General features: G+C 43.9%; 1 protein-coding gene across 4 annotated transcripts in view; it reads left to right on the forward strand.

Moving 5' to 3' along the window:
• SPTBN1 (spectrin beta, non-erythrocytic 1) overlaps window positions 1-19476 on the forward strand; it is a 193720-nt gene that overhangs the window by 163836 nt on the left and 10408 nt on the right. For all 4 annotated transcript variants that reach the window (XM_012777810.3, XM_012777814.3, XM_012777811.3 and 1 more), the window contains 13 exons: window positions 3011-3157; window positions 4078-4341; window positions 4980-5204; window positions 5668-5757; window positions 5935-6216; window positions 6899-7029; window positions 8284-8488; window positions 8928-9302; window positions 13698-13942; window positions 15199-15337; window positions 16076-16160; window positions 18064-18260; window positions 19351-19460. In XM_012777810.3, coding sequence (XP_012633264.1) covers window positions 3011-3157; window positions 4078-4341; window positions 4980-5204; window positions 5668-5757; window positions 5935-6216; window positions 6899-7029; window positions 8284-8488; window positions 8928-9302; window positions 13698-13942; window positions 15199-15337; window positions 16076-16160; window positions 18064-18260; window positions 19351-19460 — 2495 coding nt within the window. The remainder of the gene's footprint in view (window positions 1-3010; window positions 3158-4077; window positions 4342-4979; window positions 5205-5667; window positions 5758-5934; window positions 6217-6898; window positions 7030-8283; window positions 8489-8927; window positions 9303-13697; window positions 13943-15198; window positions 15338-16075; window positions 16161-18063; window positions 18261-19350; window positions 19461-19476) is intronic.

Below are 19476 nucleotides of genomic sequence, written 5' to 3' on the forward strand. Positions count from 1 at the left end.
ATTCATAAAAAGAAACAGAGAGAAAAGTAAGTAGGTAAAATAATAGTCCTTCCCAATGGCATCATAGGAAATGGTCTTAGTAGGTCTTTAGATGTTTGTTTCCACTTGCTTTAAATTAGCATCCTTAGTGACAAGGAGTTCTCTCCTTAACACACACATTGGCTGGGTTCCAGTGACTGTCAGGCATGCCCAGGGGCCTCTGTCCTGTGTGATTTCCCCTCAAAGTATGTAGGAAATTTGGGCTGGGCTTTTTTATGTCCACTGGGAGATGATTCGAAGGTCTCCTTGTAACTGCTCCGCCAAGTCTCCCTGGTTTATCCTTTCTTCCCTAGTTGTGCCTGTCTCTCTTTGAACTTCATTAAGTTAGTAGGAACAGCCACAGTGTCTGCTGGGAGGTGTTGGGGACCCATGCCAGCATGTACGGTTTCTGCATGGTGATGGCGTTTAGGTCAGGTTTAGGTGCTCTAAAACTCTTGGTGTAGTAATGCAAGCAAAGGGGCAATAGAGTCTTTGGCTGTGAACTTGCCATCATTCAGCCTCATTAAAATACACTCCATTCTCAGAATTACTGAGAATAGAGCTTGTATATGGACTAGCCCTACATTGGAAAAGCTACCTATTATTCCAATGGATATAGGACACCCAGAGGTCAAAGTTAATACCTTTACTGGCTGTTGTTGTTGCTCAAAGTACAGGGAATCCAGGGGTTTGTCTCTTTTTCAGATTCCCTTCCTCAGGGTATCTTGGCTAGAGGAGCTGTGGATTGTGAGAGGGGCCCCTACCGCCACCCCCATCAACGCTCTCGGCTGGGGAAAGCTATTGCACCAGCAATACTGTGGAATGAGCAGGGACTCACCTGTTCCCAGTTACAGATGGGGATACAAAGAGCATCATAATCTTTGTAGTGTTATTTTAATGTGATGTCCTAAAAAATGAATGAATAATTTAAGAGATAGCACATTATTGTTTTATTCCCTCAGATTATACATCCTGTTTTCTGTAACTGATTTTTTTTTCAGGAGGACAATATGTGTACATGTGTCTGGCACAGGGATGTGAGTTTGGTGCTTTGCTTTTAGCTTAATTCAATGATCAAAGCATTTGTTCTTATCTTTTCCTAAGCCACATAGTGTTCTTTTCTGCAGAGAATGGGTATATTCCTAAATGACCTTTATAAGTGCCCACAAATAATAACTGTGGCTCTGGTTCCAGAATGCTGATGAAGAGCTGATGAACTAGCAAGTTCCATAGATCATTTCATTGTGCTATATCGCATGGAGCTTTATGTGTGGGATGATGTGTTCAGCAAAGAGCAGATTTGAGTATAAGCCTCTGATTTTTATGTAGCTCTCTTTTTTAATCCCTCTTGGGTAGGTGGTTACAAATAGTAAAAATATGTGAATGTCCTTGCACTTTGAATAAAAGTGCCTTCTAGAGAGAGAGCAGTGTGTGCGCCCGCACGCGTGTGTGTGTACGTATGTAGAATACAGGGGAAGATGTTGTCATTTCGTTTCCTTTTAACCTTTTTTCCCATAAGATTGGCCATAATCTCTCAGATTTTAGCTGCTCAGATAACTGGAACATAGGTAATTCTTTTAAAGTAAGAAATTTAGTTTCTTTGTTGTATAATGATCTCTGTGGTCTTTGATTATAAAGGACTTCATGAGATGTGCTAGTTTTTTCCTCAGTAACAAATGACATCAAAGATCTCACTAACTTTTGCTTTCAACCCTCTCCCCGTTCCCCTGCATGGTGAATAGCCTGAGAAGGGTAGGGACAGTGCCTAGGAGTTCACCCGCTTTTAGAACCAGGGGTGCTCTTGTGACCCTCATTGCCCTCCTTGACATCATTTCCTAAGAACAGATCTATTGTTGAAGCAAGTTTATGGGGGAGCCTTTCCCAGCGGCAGCCCAGAGCAGTAGTGAATGGCTTCGGAAATGTTGATTCTATAAGGATTTCTATTGGTTTTATGTTCCATTTCTAGACCTTTGGAGATATAACCATGAAGGAGTTTGGGTATAAATGTGTTATAACAGTGACATGTAATGGTGGGTTTTTCACAGTCATTCAGGAGAAGGGACATGTTCCCTAAGGATTGCTTCTGATTCCTCTGTTTATCTTTGACCTGGGCCAACAGAAAGCTGTTTCTGGGGTAGCACTGTGACTGGGGTAGGAATGGGACTCTGGCACAGCCCATCACAGGGGGGCAGTAGTGAGCCAGGGCCCAGTCAGGATGGCAGCCAGCAGAAGTGGGTCCAGCCTGGTGTTTGGCTGACCCTGGTAAAAGAACTCCCTTCTCAGATCCGTCGGCAGCTGCCAGCTTTTTAGACTTCAGATCCAGGCAAACATGTCAGGTCTCAAAATCAAGTCCTGTGAAGCATTCTTGGTCTGAATGGAAGGCTCTTTAGAGAAGAAGAGGCCACAGAAAAAGAGGATGAAGGTGACTCAGACTTGAAGGCAACATTGAAAGGGCATCGTTGTTGCCTTACCCCTACAGTGAGCAGTTATTTGTACTTCCTGGCATTCCCATAGATGTACCCATGAAAGAGGAGGGTAGGTAAATCAGTTTGTTAGATTTTGGATTTTTTTTTAATAAAAGGAATTTAAAAAGTAAGAAGTTTGCCAAATAGAGTAAAAGGTAGTCAATCATTATTAACATGGTATAGCTGACACAGGTATTTGGAAGAGAAAAAAGGTTGTGTTTTGGACTGGTTACAGAAGAATTTCAAACAGAAGCCTTTGGAAGAAAGCTGGTTAAGAGTGCCAAACTCTTTGAATGCTGGCTCATAGAACTTTTGTACTTCTGGATCGAATGTTAAAAACACAGTTTGGAGCAAAGCTTAGGTACAGGCTCCATAGAACCGGACACCTGTTATGATGGATCAGAGTTATAAAGTTAAATATTTGATTGTTGCTTAGAAAATGTGTAGCATGCATAGTATGACATCAACACACACCCTTCCAGGTAGGATCATGACTTCTGAAATCTTCTTGATTTTTTTCCCCCTAGCTGTCTCTCTGGATCAATGAAAAGATGCTTACAGCCCAGGACATGTCTTATGATGAAGCCAGAAATCTGCACAGTAAATGGTTAAAGCATCAAGCATTTATGGCAGAACTTGCATCCAACAAAGAATGGCTCGACAAAATTGAGAAGGTACGTAAAGGTGTTTGATGAGGGCACCCATGTCCACAACGTGGCTGTGGTAAAACAAATAGAGTGGAAATGAGCTCCTTTTTATTTAGCACATTTTCCAACACTTCTGTTCTTATCTTACCATTTACATATGTTATACAGCAGTAGCAATTACCTTTCACTTAACAGTTCCTGGCTTCAACCCACCAGAAGGGAGAAAAGCAGAAACCCAACCAGGTGGTTTTCAAAACACTTTATTTATTTTAGAATGAATACTAGGTGTTTAGTTTCTGTTGTGCATCTCATCTGCTGCTGCTGCTAGACCCCATATAGGGTCCCCACTATCTTGATCATATTATTTATGTTGCTTTGTAATGGATTTATCAGATACAGTTGCATACAATTTAAAAATATTATATATTTTAAATTTTCCCTATTTTTCTTATGTGATTACTGTATACCAGTCACTATAATAATTGTTATAATGTATTATTTTGACACAAAGATATTCTTTGCAGCTTCACTGAAGATGAATGTGGAGTTCCCCATCCACCTTTCTCTCCCTTCATACTTTTTATATTGTTTCAGACTCTTAATGGTTAAAATAATGTGTTATATACGGTCTTCAGGCATGGAGTGGAGGGGATAAAGTCTTAGGTTATTTGATTAACTGTCTGGTTGCCCCAATTGAAACTATTTTAGCATAGAGCACTTACCACTCAACTCCCATGAAATCCATGTAATGTACATGGGGTAGGCCATTGTTGATTTTATTGATGGGTAACTTCACGTGGAAAGATTCTGTGTATGTGTTTTGTGTGTATGTGTGTTGAATGAATGAGTAAATCACAGATCAAATATCTTAGGTTTGTTTTTCACAGTGACTTTTTTTTTCTCTAGCGAACTGTTTATTTATAACCATGCTGGTTTGTGTTTTCCAGGAAGGAATGCAGCTCATTTCAGAAAAGCCTGAGACAGAAGCTGTGGTGAAGGAGAAACTCACTGGTTTACATAAAATGTGGGAAGTCCTTGAATCCACCACCCAGACCAAGGCCCAGAGGCTCTTTGATGCAAATAAGGCTGAACTTTTCACCCAGAGCTGTGCAGATCTAGACAAATGGCTGCACGGCCTGGAGAGTCAGATTCAATCTGATGACTACGGCAAAGACCTTACCAGCGTCAACATCCTGCTGAAAAAGCAGCAGGCAAGTGGGCAAGGCGACCACTTGGGCTGTTTCTGTTTCACAGCCATAGTCCTCATAGTCTTTGCTCACCAATGTGTCCCCAGTCACCCGCCTTCCTCAGGAGAAGACGGTTAGCCCAGCAAAGTGCTAGCTCTGACAGCATCATAGGATGTTTCAAGAGTCAACTAGAAAAACACAGTATTTGTAGAAGTATTGGATGTCTGTACATGGGAATGCTTTTTTTAAAATATCATTTTGTTAGTTGATGGACATTATCACCATTTAATAATTGAGTAAATATTTCATTCAATTCTTCATTTTACTCAAAGGAGTAGTATTTTTATACATTGCTGTAGAAGGTCTAGATATGTGACAGTAATCTGAGTTGCTCAGGGTACTTTATTGATAACAAAAGTAATGTAACAAGTTTTTTTAATATCGTAATAAAAGGCTCTAAGGGCAAATGCATTTACCCAGCATTTATGGGAAGATAGTTGCATTGAGGTTGAGAAATCAAGTCAGTGCAGACTCTCCCAGTGGCTTCCTTGGCTGCTTTGCAGCGGCCAGGTCCCAGTGGACCTAGCAGTTCTGCTTAGAACCAGTCCCTGCAAAAGACAGTCTTTGCCAAGTGTTGACCTGCTTTTCTTCTCTGCCCTCAGATGCTGGAGAACCAGATGGAAGTGCGGAAGAAGGAGATCGAAGAGCTCCAGAGCCAAGCCCAGGCCCTGAGCCAGGAGGGGAAGAGCACTGACGAGGTGGACAGCAAGCGCCTCACTGTGCAGACCAAGTTCATGGAGTTGCTGGAGCCCCTGAATGAAAGGAAGCATAATCTGCTGGCCTCCAAAGAGATCCACCAGTTCAACAGGGACGTGGAGGACGAGATCGTGAGTAGACCCTCACTGCCTGTGTCACTTTGCCATGAACCTCTCACCTGTCCTGAAGCCCCTGTTCTCACTTGTCACGCTTGCCTTGGGCCACGTTGGTGAGCCGAGCTGTCGAAGCCCATGCTTGTGTTCTAAGGGTTCTTTCCCTTTTCACACAAAATGCAACTTCATTGGTCCTCCCAGGTTACCTAAAGATACTCTAGGATTTTATTGCCCCTAGAACAATACTATTAAAGGTAACTAAGGAGGACTCACAGTGAGCCTGACCTTGAGGATGAGGTAAATTTGGAAGACTAGACCTCTCCCTGTCTCCAAGCAGAAGGGCACGTTTCCTCAGTCCTCAACGGGGCCAGACAAATTCGCTCTCTGAAGATGGCTCCCCGGCTCTTCCTTGCTGCTCCTGTTTGTACTATATGTTTGTTCCTTGGACTGGTCCTGATCACTTGTTCACAATTCTTTTCAGTTGTGGGTTGGAGAGAGGATGCCTTTGGCCACTTCCACGGATCATGGTCACAACCTCCAGACCGTGCAGCTGTTAATAAAGAAAAATCAGGTAAGTGTTTCTGCTCAGGCTAGTTCAATCTGATAAATAATTATTCCAAATTACAAGACAGAAAACACGAGAGAGCTTTGAAGGCTTGGCAGTTTCTTCCTGGCCCTAATGGCTCGGCATAAACACCAGGCTGCTGCCATCTAGCAAGCCCTCATGTGTGTTTTCCACCCCACACAGACCCTCCAGAAAGAAATCCAGGGGCACCAGCCTCGCATCGACGACATCTTTGAGAGGAGCCAAAACATCGTCACGGACAGCAGCAGCCCGAGCGCTGAAACCATCAGACAGAGGCTTGCCGACCTAAGACATCTGTGGGGTCTCCTCATTGAGGAGACGGAGAAACGCCACAGGCGGCTGGAGGAGGCACACAAGGCCCAGCAGTACTACTTTGATGCGGCCGAGGCCGAAGCGTGGATGAGTGAGCAGGAGCTGTACATGATGTCTGAGGAGAAGGCCAAGGTGAGAGAGGGTTCCCTTCCTGAGAAGAGGTGAGAGGCGTCTCTGTCCCAGGAGAACTTCAGGCTCGGACCCTGAGCTTGTTTTGTCCTGTGGGCTCTGTCTTTTTGAAGATTTCCCTTCTTGTCTTTGAGTGTTAAGGGGGCACCATGGTACTTAAAGGTGTCTAAAATCTGGCTGCTGTTTCTCCCTTGACAGAAACTTTCCTTACCCAAGTCCTGGTGTGTCATTGAGACTGGGTTCATCCTGTCATGTTTTAAATTTGCCAGAGACCATGCTCTCTATTTATAGGTTCCCTAAACTTTATAACGTACAAGATGGTTTTGAGATCATTGAAAAGTGTTTTAAGGTTCCAGAGTGCTGTCACCTACATACCTGATAGAAAATGAGGAGTTGCAGCTAGCCAGGACACCCTTGGTTTGCCTGAACCTTGCTCTCTATTTCAGAGGGCTCTTCTCATTCTGCATTTTCCTCATGTTTGTCTTTCACGAAGGCCTCCTGTGGTCCAGGTCACGTGGATGCTCTCGGGACACATCTGTTTTTCCATTGCCCATGTCACACTTCTGGTGTCTTTCTTTTTGCTAGTCCTTCCTCCTGCCCCACCATGCAGTCAGCCTGTCACTCATTAAGGTGGTTTTGGGCCAGAGGGGACAGCTGTGGTTGTGACAGACCCCTCTCTTTGCAGGATGAGCAGAGCGCTGTCTCCATGTTGAAGAAGCACCAGATCTTGGAACAAGCTGTGGAGGACTACGCAGAGACAGTGCATCAGCTCTCCAAAACCAGCCGGGCGCTGGTGGCCGACAGCCATCCTGAAAGGTGAGTGCCGTTTTGGGAAGGTGAGACCTGGCTGTCATTTCTTCTCAGTGAGGATCTCTTACTAACCCACATGAAAAGAAAATGGCAGCATTTGTCATGAATCACTGGTAAGACAGATCTGTGGGAAGCATTTTTAAAACAGACCCAGTAGGTCTATGGTGAATAGAAGGTGCGAACTGTTATTTAACCCATAAGAGCAATTTCTGAATATATCTCCTATTGGACAAGGCCCTATTGAAAGATTATTCGTGTCATGAATCAGAAATACAGGTTGATTTGCACAGGTACAGATAATCACCAGAACACTTGGGTAGAAAAAGTCATCCAGTTTAGGAAAGTTAATTACTAGCTTTAAGAGGGAGCAGTAGATGAGAATACATGGACCTATAAAATAAAAGAGTTCCCAGGAAGAACAGAGCGATACCCCTTCCAAACTCTTACACATCAAGTGCTTAGAATGCCTTGGAGAAAAAGAAATAAGTGTGGTACTCATCGACTATGTAACAGGCTCCTATGTCAACTTTGAGAGCTATCATTTTAGGCTTTCTCTGAAACTGCCTCCTATGACTCAGAAAGGAAAGGAGTCCGCCTTGTGTGTTTAACTGAGGCAGATTGAGGGAGACGAGGTCAAAGGCTGTGTTGGTACAGGAGGTCGTTACGATGCTTGTGATCAGGATTCTCAGAAAAGTGGCTTTCCTAATTTCCAGCATTGGGTACAAGCAAGTCCTTGTCTCTTGTGTCCTGTTTCGAGACTGTCACTCTGAGAAGTTGGAGGGAAGGGGATACAGTCTCCTGATTGCATACCCGAGACCTAAGAAACCGGAGCATCAGGTCCAGCCCTCTTGACAGAAAAAAGCACACAGCCCATAACCGGTAAAGGCTGGTGCTTGCCAGAGAATGGAAGACCACTCGTGGATTTTGCATTAATTCAAAGCAAATCCTGACCTGCAGAGCCAGCGCTGCAGACAGTTAGGGCTTCTCCCCACAGCCCCACCCACGCCCAACCTCCTTGATTACATTCAAGATGGCCTTCAGTCTTAATTATTGTGTTTTGTTTACATATTGGCTCTTCATTACTTGAAATTGAGGACAATTTGTGAGTTTTGTTTTTCAGGCTAAGCCTAGGTTAACCAGAGTTTCCTTTGAGAAATTTAGTGTTATATGTTCTCCTGTTATCTCCGATTCATTTGTTTTTCCCTTGAAGAAAATTGACATTGAAGATCCTTTTCCTCTGTTGCTCCCTCTCTTTTTCAGTGAGCGCATTAGCATGCGGCAGTCCAAAGTGGACAAACTCTATGCCGGTCTGAAAGACCTTGCCGAAGAGAGGAGAGGCAAGCTGGACGAGAGGCACAGGTTATTCCAGCTCAACCGGGAGGTGGATGACCTGGAGCAGTGGATTGCTGAGAGGGAGGTGGTCGCAGGGTCCCACGAACTGGGGCAGGACTACGAGCACGTCACGGCAAGTACACCGGGCAGAGCACGCGTGGCTGTGCAGGTGGCGACAGTGTGGAAGCCACTTGCATTCCTCATCTGTGAGCAAAGAGGATGCTCTGACTCACATAAAAGGGCATGGGGCTTAGTTTCAACACGGTGTATTTTATAAACAGGTGACTGACTGAGGTTGGCTAACCTCTTTGTACCCCCAACCTCTGTAGTAAAAGGAGGTAGAGTCAGTGGCTTACTCTGCTGCATTGAGCGTAAAGGAAATCTGATTGGTAAGAGGTTCTAGAGCTAAGATCTGCTGTTAAGTCATGAGTGTTAATTATGACTAAAGAGGTAACTACTACATGATTACCTCTCACTTAGAGGTCATTTCTTTCCGAAGGACATTCATGTGATCAAGAAATAAGATGTACACAGCAGTCTCACTGATTTCTTTATGCATATGCCCGTTTCAGATGTTACAAGAACGATTCCGGGAATTTGCCCGAGACACAGGGAACATTGGACAGGAGCGTGTGGACACAGTCAATCACATGGCAGATGAACTCATCAACTCTGGACATTCAGATGCCGCCACCATCGCCGAGTGGAAGGACGGCCTCAACGAAGCCTGGGCTGACCTCCTGGAGCTCATTGACACAAGAACACAGATTCTTGCCGCCTCCTATGAACTGCATAAGTTTTACCATGACGCCAAGGAGATCTTTGGGCGCATACAGGACAAACACAAGAAACTCCCCGAGGAGCTTGGGAGAGATCAGAACACGGTGGAGACCTTACAGAGGATGCACACCACATTCGAGCATGACATCCAGGCTCTGGGCACTCAGGTGGGTAGGGGTAGGGCATCTGCCCTGGGGCGGTGGGGAGATTTTCTCTCCATAGAGTGTGTCTTTATGCATCTCTGAGTATCTCTCTATTCCTTGGCTCATCAAAACATGCCTCAAAGGATTGCCCCAAATTAAGCACATATGTACACACCTTATAATCTTCATTTGGCAGAACTTATCAGTCCATAAAGTTCTGTTTGCCACATTTGCAGACAGTAGATGAGCATCCCCATGATTAAAACAAACAAATAAACCAGATGCATAGACAGACATTTGAAAGTTACAGACTTCAACTAGAGTTTGTATTATGTTAGCATATCTGTCCAAAATAATTTCCAAAATGATACCTTATTATTTTCTATCAGCCAGGGTCTGAGTTATGTTTCTGGAAAGAGAGAAAACAGGATTCTAATGTTTTAATGCACCTGGTCTTCCCCCTCCCATAAAATGAGTAAACACTAAGACTTTGTTTAAAAGATGTTTGACAACGTAATAACAGTGTGTAACAGTAAGAATCTAGTGTAATCACTCTCTAGTTTCCTTTCTAATTTCTGTATAGTTTCTTGTTTAGTTTTATACTTTTCAGTTGAAAAATAATTTTTTTCTTCCTAAATTTCATGATCCTAGAGAAGAAGCCAATTTTATTAAAGATGTCCTTGAGTATATCTGGGGTTTTGTTCTTGTCTGTTAAGAGTGTATTGATCATCTGTTAATAGTACAGGAGTTGGCAAGCTTTTTCTGTTAAAGGCCAGATAGTAATTATTTTTGACTTTATGGGATATACAGTCTCAGTTACAGCTCTGCCCTCTGCCATTATAGCACGAAGCAGCTGTGGACAGTGAGAAAAGTTCCAATAAATTTTCATTTACAAAAAAAGACAGCCTGGACTCAGCCTCGGGTTGACCCAATCTAGTGCCTCAGCCTCCAGACAGCTTTGGGATTTGTTCTGTGGAGGGACCACCTTGACAGCCATTGTCTTCTCACTCTCCCCTGATTCTTAATTCTTGTCACTCTCTGTGGCTGCAAGTTTAATTCATCTGTCTAAGCTTCAGTTTTCTAATGCTTTGAGGATTGAGATGATGCTTGCAAAACATATGGCAATAGTAAGAGCTCTATAAATGCTTTCTAATTATTGTTATGTAACAAAAGCTCAGGGAAACTTTTGGGATGCCTAGAGAGGGAGTTAGAAAATACCTTAGCAGCACAGGTCTTCCGTTGGCACCTGTAAAATCATTTACTGCTGTGAGAGACTGCGAGTTGCTCCCCAGTTTTTTCATGAATTCCTTTACCTCATGACACTCAGAGGTGAGGGAGCCCAGCAAGGGTCCAAAAACACCCAGGACAGACATCCACCCCCTCAAGTCTGGCAGCCTCACTGTACTCACTGAGGCAGGCCACTGTGGCATAAAAGGATGTGTGCCCCTTCTGCAATATTGACGTTTATCATCTCAGAACAGCGGAGCAGAAGGGCAGGCTCTTGGCACTTGATGCTTCCTCCTAGCTCTTTTCCTCTTGTGCCAGCTTGACCTGCCCCCGCCTCCATTCTGCACAGGAGACCCAGGAGTAAACAACACAGCATTGGCACCCCAGGATGGTCTTGAGTGACTCTGCAAAGCAATGGTTAATTTTTGTGGGAATTTTCACTTTTGCTGTCCTCTTGCACCTTACTTTATGTTTTGAGAGCAAATTAAAAAAACAAGCAGAGGAGGCTGAGGCAGGAAGATCGCTTAAGCCCAGGAGTTTGAGGTTGTAGTGAGCTATGATGATGCCACTGCAGTCTACCCTGGGCAACAGAGCAAGACTCTGTCTCAAAAAAAAAAAAACAGGCACTGAAACACCTTCCCAAAGGTGTTTTTCAAATAATTTCCTAGGAACTTGTTTGTTGTAACTTGAGTTATACCCGAGCCATAATTAAAGAATAGTTCCAAAAGTTCGTTGGAGTATGGAAATCAAATCACAGTGGAAACCAGATTCCCATTGGTAGTTCTTTACATCTTTTGCAGAAACTTTTTTTTGACCTACTATCACGTAAAGTCCTTTCGTGCAGCCGGAGTCAGTAATCCACTTCTCTCCAGCCCTGATGCTGTCTGTTCCCACCCCTTACCCCACCTGCATCCTCACACAGCATTTCTCCAGGTATTTTTCTCACAGGCATCTGAAAGCTCCTGCTGTCCAGGACTGCTGTCTGCAGACTTCTTTGATCACACAGTCTCATCAGTAAATAATGATTGAGTGTCCATTCTCCCAAACGTGTCTATCTTTAATTAGACATTAAATACATGTACGGCACTACTGATGTTTGTACTTTATATAAACATACATGAGAAATAAATTTAAATGTAAAATAGCTGTAATTATTAGTTTCTGTTATAAAGGCACCCTCCTCCACAAAAGGTGAAAGTGTATTCTTGTTTTTCCCCCTTTTTTAACATAGAAAGTAGAATATTATGCACATCATCTGCACTTTGCTTTTTGCACTTAGCCATCATCTTGGAGCACTGTTCGTATGTGTACACAGAGCAGTTTCTCATTCTTTTTCATGGCTGCATCAGAGTCTCTTGCTGGATACCCCGTCATTAATTTAACCAATACTTTATTAATGGACATTTACTTTATTTTTGGTCTTTTGCTTTTATAGACAGTGCTGCAGTAAATAATCTATGTGCATTTCATTTCCTAAATATGCAAGAATATTTGTAGACCAAATTCCCCAAAGTAGGGTTATAAAGTCAGAAGGTGTATGCATTTATAATTTTCATGGATACTGCCCATCTACCCTCTATAGGAGCTGTAGCCTGCTGACTCCTGTCAACAGTGAATGAGCTCACCCACAAATGCATCATCAAACTTGGGTTTTTGCCAACTAATAGATGACACATTACATTATCTCCATGAAGCATCTTTTCGTATTTAAGGCTCAGTTTCATTTCCTGCACTTTGAGCTTTCTCTACATGCTAATTTGTGTTGGTTTGTTGGTGTTTTTCTTTTACTTTTGGTGACTGTCATAGCTGAAAAGATAGCTCACCAAAAATCCATTTAGTTAGAAGTGCATTATTGGTTCCTCTTACCAAATCACAATTCTCACTGTTAATTTTCAGTTTTGCAAAATGTTTACTGAAATTTGGCTAGTTCAAATTTCATATTCTTTAACATCAATCAGTAATTTTATTTATTTATTTATTTTGAGACGGAGTCTCACTTTGTTGCCTAGGCTAGAGGGAGTGCCCTCGCATCAGCCTAGCTCACAGCAACCTCAAACTCCGGGGCTCAAGCCATCCTTCTGCCTCAGCCTCCTGAGTAGCTGGGACTACAGGCATGCGCCACCATGCCCGGCTAGTTTTCTCTATATATATTAGTTGGTCAATTAATTTCTTTCTATTTATAGTAGAGATGGGGTCTCACTCTTGCTAAGGCTGGTTTCAAACTCCTGACCTCAAGCACCCCACCCGTCTCGGCCTCCCAGTGTGCTAGGATTATAGGCATGAGCCACTGTGCCCAGCCTCAATCAGTAATTTTAACCACATTGGATGCTATGTTTTTATACTTTTTGAGTGTATATGTCACATGGCAAGAACTGTTACAGGTGACTCATACATTTTTGTCAGCAACATTATATATCAGTGGAAAGGCATTTTCAAAATATGTTCTTCATGGCAGTTTCTCACTACGATAAAAACATTTATCTTAACCCTGAAGGAGCAGATTAGGTATTTATTTTTTAGAACTATATCTGGCTATGTCCTACTCATATATCCCAGGCCAGTTCCAGAGGACTTTTCCTGACTGAGCTGTACTGCCTGCATTGCTGTAGTATTTCATTTGTTTTATCTCTTAATAATGTAGTCCAATGGATTTATAGAAAACTTGCATTTTCATGACTTGGATCTTCATGAAATTGAGAGCTCCTCGAGGAATCAGGGTCACTTTTTTTTTTTTTTGAGACAGACTCTCGCTCTGTTGCCTGGGCTAGAGTGCTATGGTGTCAGCCTAGCTCACAGCAACCTCAAACTCCTGGGCTAGAGCAATCCTCCTGCCTCAGCCTCCCGAGTAGCTGAGACTATAGGCATGTGCCACCATGCCTGGCTAATTTTTATATATATAGTTTTAGTTGTCCAGCTAATTTCTTTCTATTTTTTTAGTAGAGATGGGGTCTTGCTTCTTGCTCAGGCCAGTCTCGAACTCCTGAGCTCAAATGATCTGCCCGCCTCGGCCTCCCAAGTGCTAGGATTACAGGCGTGAGCCACCACGCCCGGCCTGGGCCACATTTTTACATGGTGCTCCCTTGTGTATGTGAGCAGAACGGCATGTGGCACATGGGAAGAAGGGCATGGGGTGATGGTGGGAGGCCACAGTGGACTGGACTCACCTGGCTCGTCTCCCCCATGGCTTCACAGGTGAGGCAGCTGCAAGAGGATGCAGCCCGCCTCCAGGCAGCCTATGCGGGTGACAAAGCCGACGACATCCAGAAGCGGGAAAATGAGGTCCTGGAAGCCTGGAAGTCCCTGTTGGACGCCTGTGAGGGCCGCAGGGTGCGGCTGGTGGACACAGGGGACAAATTCCGCTTCTTCAGCATGGTGCGCGACCTCATGCTCTGGATGGAGGATGTCATCCGACAGATCGAAGCCCAGGAGAAGCCAAGGTAACACTGCGGCCTCAATGAGAGGAGGAAATCAGGCTCACTGACCATTGGTTAATGCAGAGAAGGGATCTTGTGGAGAGAAGCAGGAGCCTTGAGAGCAGTTCTTGCCTGAGAGCTTCAAGGCCAGAGCAGGGTTGGGGACATGCTTCGGGGAAGCGGCCACTCACTTGTCTCCTACACACCATCTCTAGGGGACCTGGAGCCTGGTGTTGTCAAGCCCTTCCTGGTTCTCGCCAGCCACACTCCCATGTTCCACACTCATGGGCCCTCCTGCCCAGGTCTGTGCTCGAAGTAGGACCTCATGCCTCAGGCAGCCACATACCTTGGGCGCAACTAACTGCCTCATCTTTGCAGTGAGATGGCCTTTCTGAGTTCTTTTTGTATGCGTGGATTAAAAAACATTCTGTACCTTTCCATACACATTACTAAAGGTGTCTCTTATCCTCAACATATGCTCTAATGGTGTCCTGGGGTTATTGTTTAGTATTCATTCTATAGCTTTGGCTTCATTTCATGCAAATTAGTGACAAGAAGTTAATAGATTGAGAAGTACATATATAATCTCCAGTTCACCTTTGCCAGCTCCTGCTCCCACTGTAATGAGAAATAAACTATGCTGCAATGGAAGAAATATTTTGTTACGTGTATATGTGTGTGTGTGTGTGTGTGTATATATATATATATATATATATATATATATTTTTTTTTTTTTTTCTAATTGTATTACCTAGATCAAGATTGTTAGGTTTTGATGCATGGGGAGCTCTCACAGCTATATTGGTCACTGATGCCTAATCTAATTCCCACTCTGTGCATCTCGTCATGTCTGGATAAGGAGACTATATTAGCTGCTCTTTAGAACACACATCCTGAACCTTTAGCCGCTGACTCTTCAGGGTACGATTGGGACACACTCTTCTTGAAGAAAGTGTTTCTGAATTGCATTTCAAAGTAAAATTTTAAACAGAAATCTGGTGCTTTTTCTGGCACCCACCTAGAAACCATATCAAATTGAATCATTCAGACACCCACACAAAAATAAAAGTAGCCGTATTCTAAGTGTTTTGTTGTATAGCTGGTGCTGAATCGTGCTGTTGTTGTCCTTTGGCTCCAGTGGCCCAACCTGAGCTCAGAAAGTGAATCAGACATGGAAGGCCCATCAGGCAATTTCCTTGAAATTAATTATGTGTCTTAAAACCTATACACTTATTTGAAAACTTGATCTCCTAAAGGAGGTAATATCTGTCTAATTTTAGGGATGTATCATCTGTTGAACTATTGATGAATAATCATCAAGGTATCAAAGCTGAAATCGATGCTCGTAATGACAGTTTCACAACCTGCATTGAACTTGGGAAATCCCTGTTGGCGAGAAAACACTATGCATCTGAGGAGGTAGGATACTGCTTTGTTTTGGGGCCATGGGGAAAATGTAGGTCATGTTAAGATGTAAAGTGACTCTAATTGAGGGTGGTTTATGTACATAGATGTACATAAATACAGAAATCTGTGTTTACGTTCATGCACACATGCATATACATATATTTCAAAATTCCTTCTTTTCTATGTGTCTAGAAAAATACAATTATGCAAGACTCCAGGCCCGGCACCAGTAAATTTAGGGCACAGAAGACAATTTTTGAGGGCCGCAGGTTGAAAAACAGCCTGTCCCACCTCCATCAGTACTGTTTCTAGTTGATCCCCATTGTCAGCCACATGTGCCCTAGATCAGCTTGCTCTTCAGTGGATGGTTGCCTATTCTGGTTAGGATGATGGCAGTAAAGAGATACATGATGAGTTAAGTGTTGTTCCCCTGCATGGGAATGATGTCCTCTCAGAGGTCAGGGCTTCGCCCCCTTGCTGTGTCTCTTCCTGAAGGTGTTTGCTGCAGGAGCCTCCTCATGACAAAATAGCTTTGAGCAGGGCCCCCACCGTCCTCCAACCCTTTCTGGAAGGAGCACTGCTGTGCTTCTCTCTCCTCTCCCAGTACACAGATAGACTGAGTATTCCATAGGTACCTCCTGGCCTACTGGTTGTCTTTGCAGAAAATGTATTTTTCTTATGTGAAGCGACCCATCAAGAGGATGTGGTGCATTCCATTAAGATGTCCTGGGGTTCCTCCTTTTCATACAGATCAAGGAAAAGTTACTGCAATTGACAGAAAAGAGAAAAGAAATGATCGACAAGTGGGAAGACCGATGGGAGTGGTTAAGACTGAGTAAGGACAGACTTTGCTTATCTTTCTGCTGTTTTTGGGTATTCATGGAAAGCATGCAAGTTAATTTTTCTGTTTTAATTGATGTGATGTTATCACTTAATGATTTATGGGGTTCTGGATGCTTTCTTAGTGTCCTATTTCACCATTACATGGTAAATGTTATTTTTAAGAAGTTTCCTGTGGCATAGGCATTATTTTTTGCACCATGACTGATCTCAGTGTCATCAGTGGGATTTGGTTGTTCCTTAGGAACAACATGGGAATAACAATGCAGCATCCCTGGGGAGGGCACAGGCAGAAGCTCCTGCCCCTAGTTGTCTTCAAGAAGAGTTCCTATTTCAGAGTCATGAAGGTGGAATGTTGGCTTGATTAAGTCTTATATTGATAACATAATTAAAGCTAACATCTGTTATGGTTTTGTTGTGAATTGAGCATTATTCTAATTTTTTTAATGTATTTCTGTATTTACTCCCCACAGTGATCCTATGAGATACTATGAAATACTAAGATCCTATGAGATTCTATTTTTAATCCTCATTTTATAAAGGAATATTGGAGCCAACACAGGGTTTATAATGGGTAGTGTTGGGAATAGCATTTCATAATTGGTATGAACACTAAAAGTAGCCCAGTCCAGGAGTGTTCACCATACTTTGCCATTCTGTGCAGGAGCTCTGGGTTCTGTCTGTATGTTCTAACCCCATCCATGCACAACTGGGTGCTTAGGAGAAACTGAATCCAAGGGGCCTTTTCTAAGGAAGGCCCAGAGCCCTCAGAAATCCTATTTTTGACCATTCTTTGCATGAAGATTTTGTCTGTAAGTCTTCAGAATTCCAGGGTACTTTCACTCAGTTCAGCAAAACTCGTGTCACACACTGTGAACTAGGACCAGGTTGTACACTAGGGACACAGTGATGACTTGCATAGTCCCTGCCCTGAAGAGCTGATGAGTCCATTGTGCAGAGGTGGCATCTCCTCCACGTGGCTGTGCTGGGGGCTTCCAGCACGAGACACTGGAAGGAGATAGCTGACTGGCTCCCAGGGACACTCATGCTGCCCATGGCCTATTTCTTACCCAAACAGCCCCAGGCACTGCTGCTCATAACGCAGTGAAGAATCGGTGCTAAAAAAATAAATAAATAAAAAGAATCGGTGCTAGCAGTAGCGGGAAGCATGTTCCGTCCTGCCTTGTGGTGGTGGAGCCAGTGCTCTGAGTCTCCTCACATGTAGAGGAACAGAATGAAACAGCAAAAGCCTTGGCCCATGTTGTTCCCTACCTGCTGTAGTGCTCCCATAGCCTTCCCTCCCTCTCAGCCCCCCAAAATAAAACATAGAACTACTTCCAACAAGGGGTAGTTTATGAACACTTGCGCTAGCCACACAGTCTGGCTACATGTGGACTGTGAATTCCTGCAGAGTCTGCGGCAGGGCTGAGTGAGCAGAGTGTACATCCTAGACCTGTGCTGTGCAGCGTGATAGCTGCTGCCCCACATGCGACTCCTGAGAACTTGAAATGTTCTCAGATTGAGAGGTGCAGTGAGTAAGTGCTATAAGTATCAAATTCACATTGGATTTAGACTTAGGGAAAAAAAAGAATGTAACATCTCAATTTTTTAATACTAATTACATATTGAAATGATAATTTTTAATGGGTTAAATAAAACATGCCAGTAAAATTAATTTCACCTGTTTATATTTACTTTTTTAATGTGGCTACTGGGAAAGTTAAAGTTGCGTGTGTGACTCACATTTCATTTACGTTGGACAGCGCTGATCTAGAGCAGATGATAAGCTGCTTGTGCAGGTGGCTGCCACCAGAGGGCAGTGGTGCTGGGAGGTGGGGCCAGTGGGGACTGGCAGGTCACCTACTGGCCAGCCTCACCCTCTCTTGGTACCCGCACAGTTTTGGAGGTCCATCAGTTCTCAAGAGACGCCAGTGTAGCCGAGGCCTGGCTGCTCGGACAGGAGCCATACCTATCCAGCCGAGAAATAGGCCAGAGTGTGGACGAGGTAGAGAAGCTCATCAAGCGCCACGAGGCATTTGAAAAGTCTGCGGCGACCTGGGACGAGAGGTTCTCTGCCCTGGAAAGACTGACGACAGTAAGTGGCCGCGGGATGCTGCGGTTCTTTGCCTGTTGGCTCCGTGGGCAGCCTTTTCTTCCTGCTTGCCTCTGAGACTGAGGGGTCCACATAATTGCTCAGTTTTTTAAAAGTAGTAAGCATCTTCTTGAAATTGGTGGGTCCCTTGGAATAGGGCCCGGGAGAGGCTCAGGGCTGGTGCCCTCTCCGTCACCGCTTGGCACCTGGATTTATGATCCCTTACAGTAGCTTCCCGTCCAGGAATTGCTCTTTTGATCTGCCTTTCTCCTGTATCTCATAGAAGATTTGGTTTCACTGGGGTGTGAACTTAAAATTTTCCTCAGAATTTCAGAATTAGTATTCTCAAATAGTAGCTTAATCCTAGTCCATTATAAATTCCCCACTCTTGATGATCTTTTCTGCCCAACATAAAGGCCTTTGAAAAGGGCTTGTACACTGGTGTTTTCTCTCCCAAGATTTTTGCATTCCTGGTAGAAAGCTGATTCTTTGCAATATGCAATAATAGTGTTTCTTTATGATTTCCACAATTCTGGGCATTTAAAATGTACCTGCATACTTTTGTGTTAAAACAGAGTACTTTTGGTGCATGCATATTGCTCACGAAATGGCTTTGTTTCAGTTAGACCATTCTGTGGCTTTTTTATGTGTTATTTGGGTTTTGGCTGAACACAGATCCCTACCACAGCACAAACAGCTTCCTTGAGAATTACTGCAGCTATGTCTCGGGTGCTTGTCTGAGCTCTCCTGGGGAGTCCAGCATAAGCCCCCAGGCTCAGGTACTGTCCTCCTCAGCAAGTTGAGAGCCTACATAGTTAATTTAGAAATTAAACCTAAGTTCCCAGAGCCATATAAAACAACTCACAGGAATTTCGCCAGCCCATGGAATAGAGCTCCATTTCCTGTGGTTTTAGGTTGTGGCTGCAGTTCCTCTGAATCTAATACCATTCTGCTCAGGATGTCAGAGCTTCTGGTTGTCCAGTGCGGTCCCCTGTAGAAAACTAGACAGGAGAACTTCCTGGGTTCCTAGAACCCTTCCCTTAAAAGAGGCAGAGTTTGGGGCTCTGCTGAACATCACTGTGTTCTCCCTCAGTTGGAGTTACTGGAAGTGCGCAGACAGCAAGAGGAAGAGGAGAGGAAGAGGCGGCCGCCTTCGCCCGAACCGAGCACGAAGGTTTCAGAGGAAGCCGAGTCCCAGCAGTGGTGAGTCACGGGCAGC

This window comes from Microcebus murinus, chromosome 3, assembly GCF_040939455.1.
Source record: "Microcebus murinus isolate Inina chromosome 3, M.murinus_Inina_mat1.0, whole genome shotgun sequence".
Classification (NCBI taxonomy): domain Eukaryota; kingdom Metazoa; phylum Chordata; class Mammalia; order Primates; family Cheirogaleidae; genus Microcebus; species Microcebus murinus.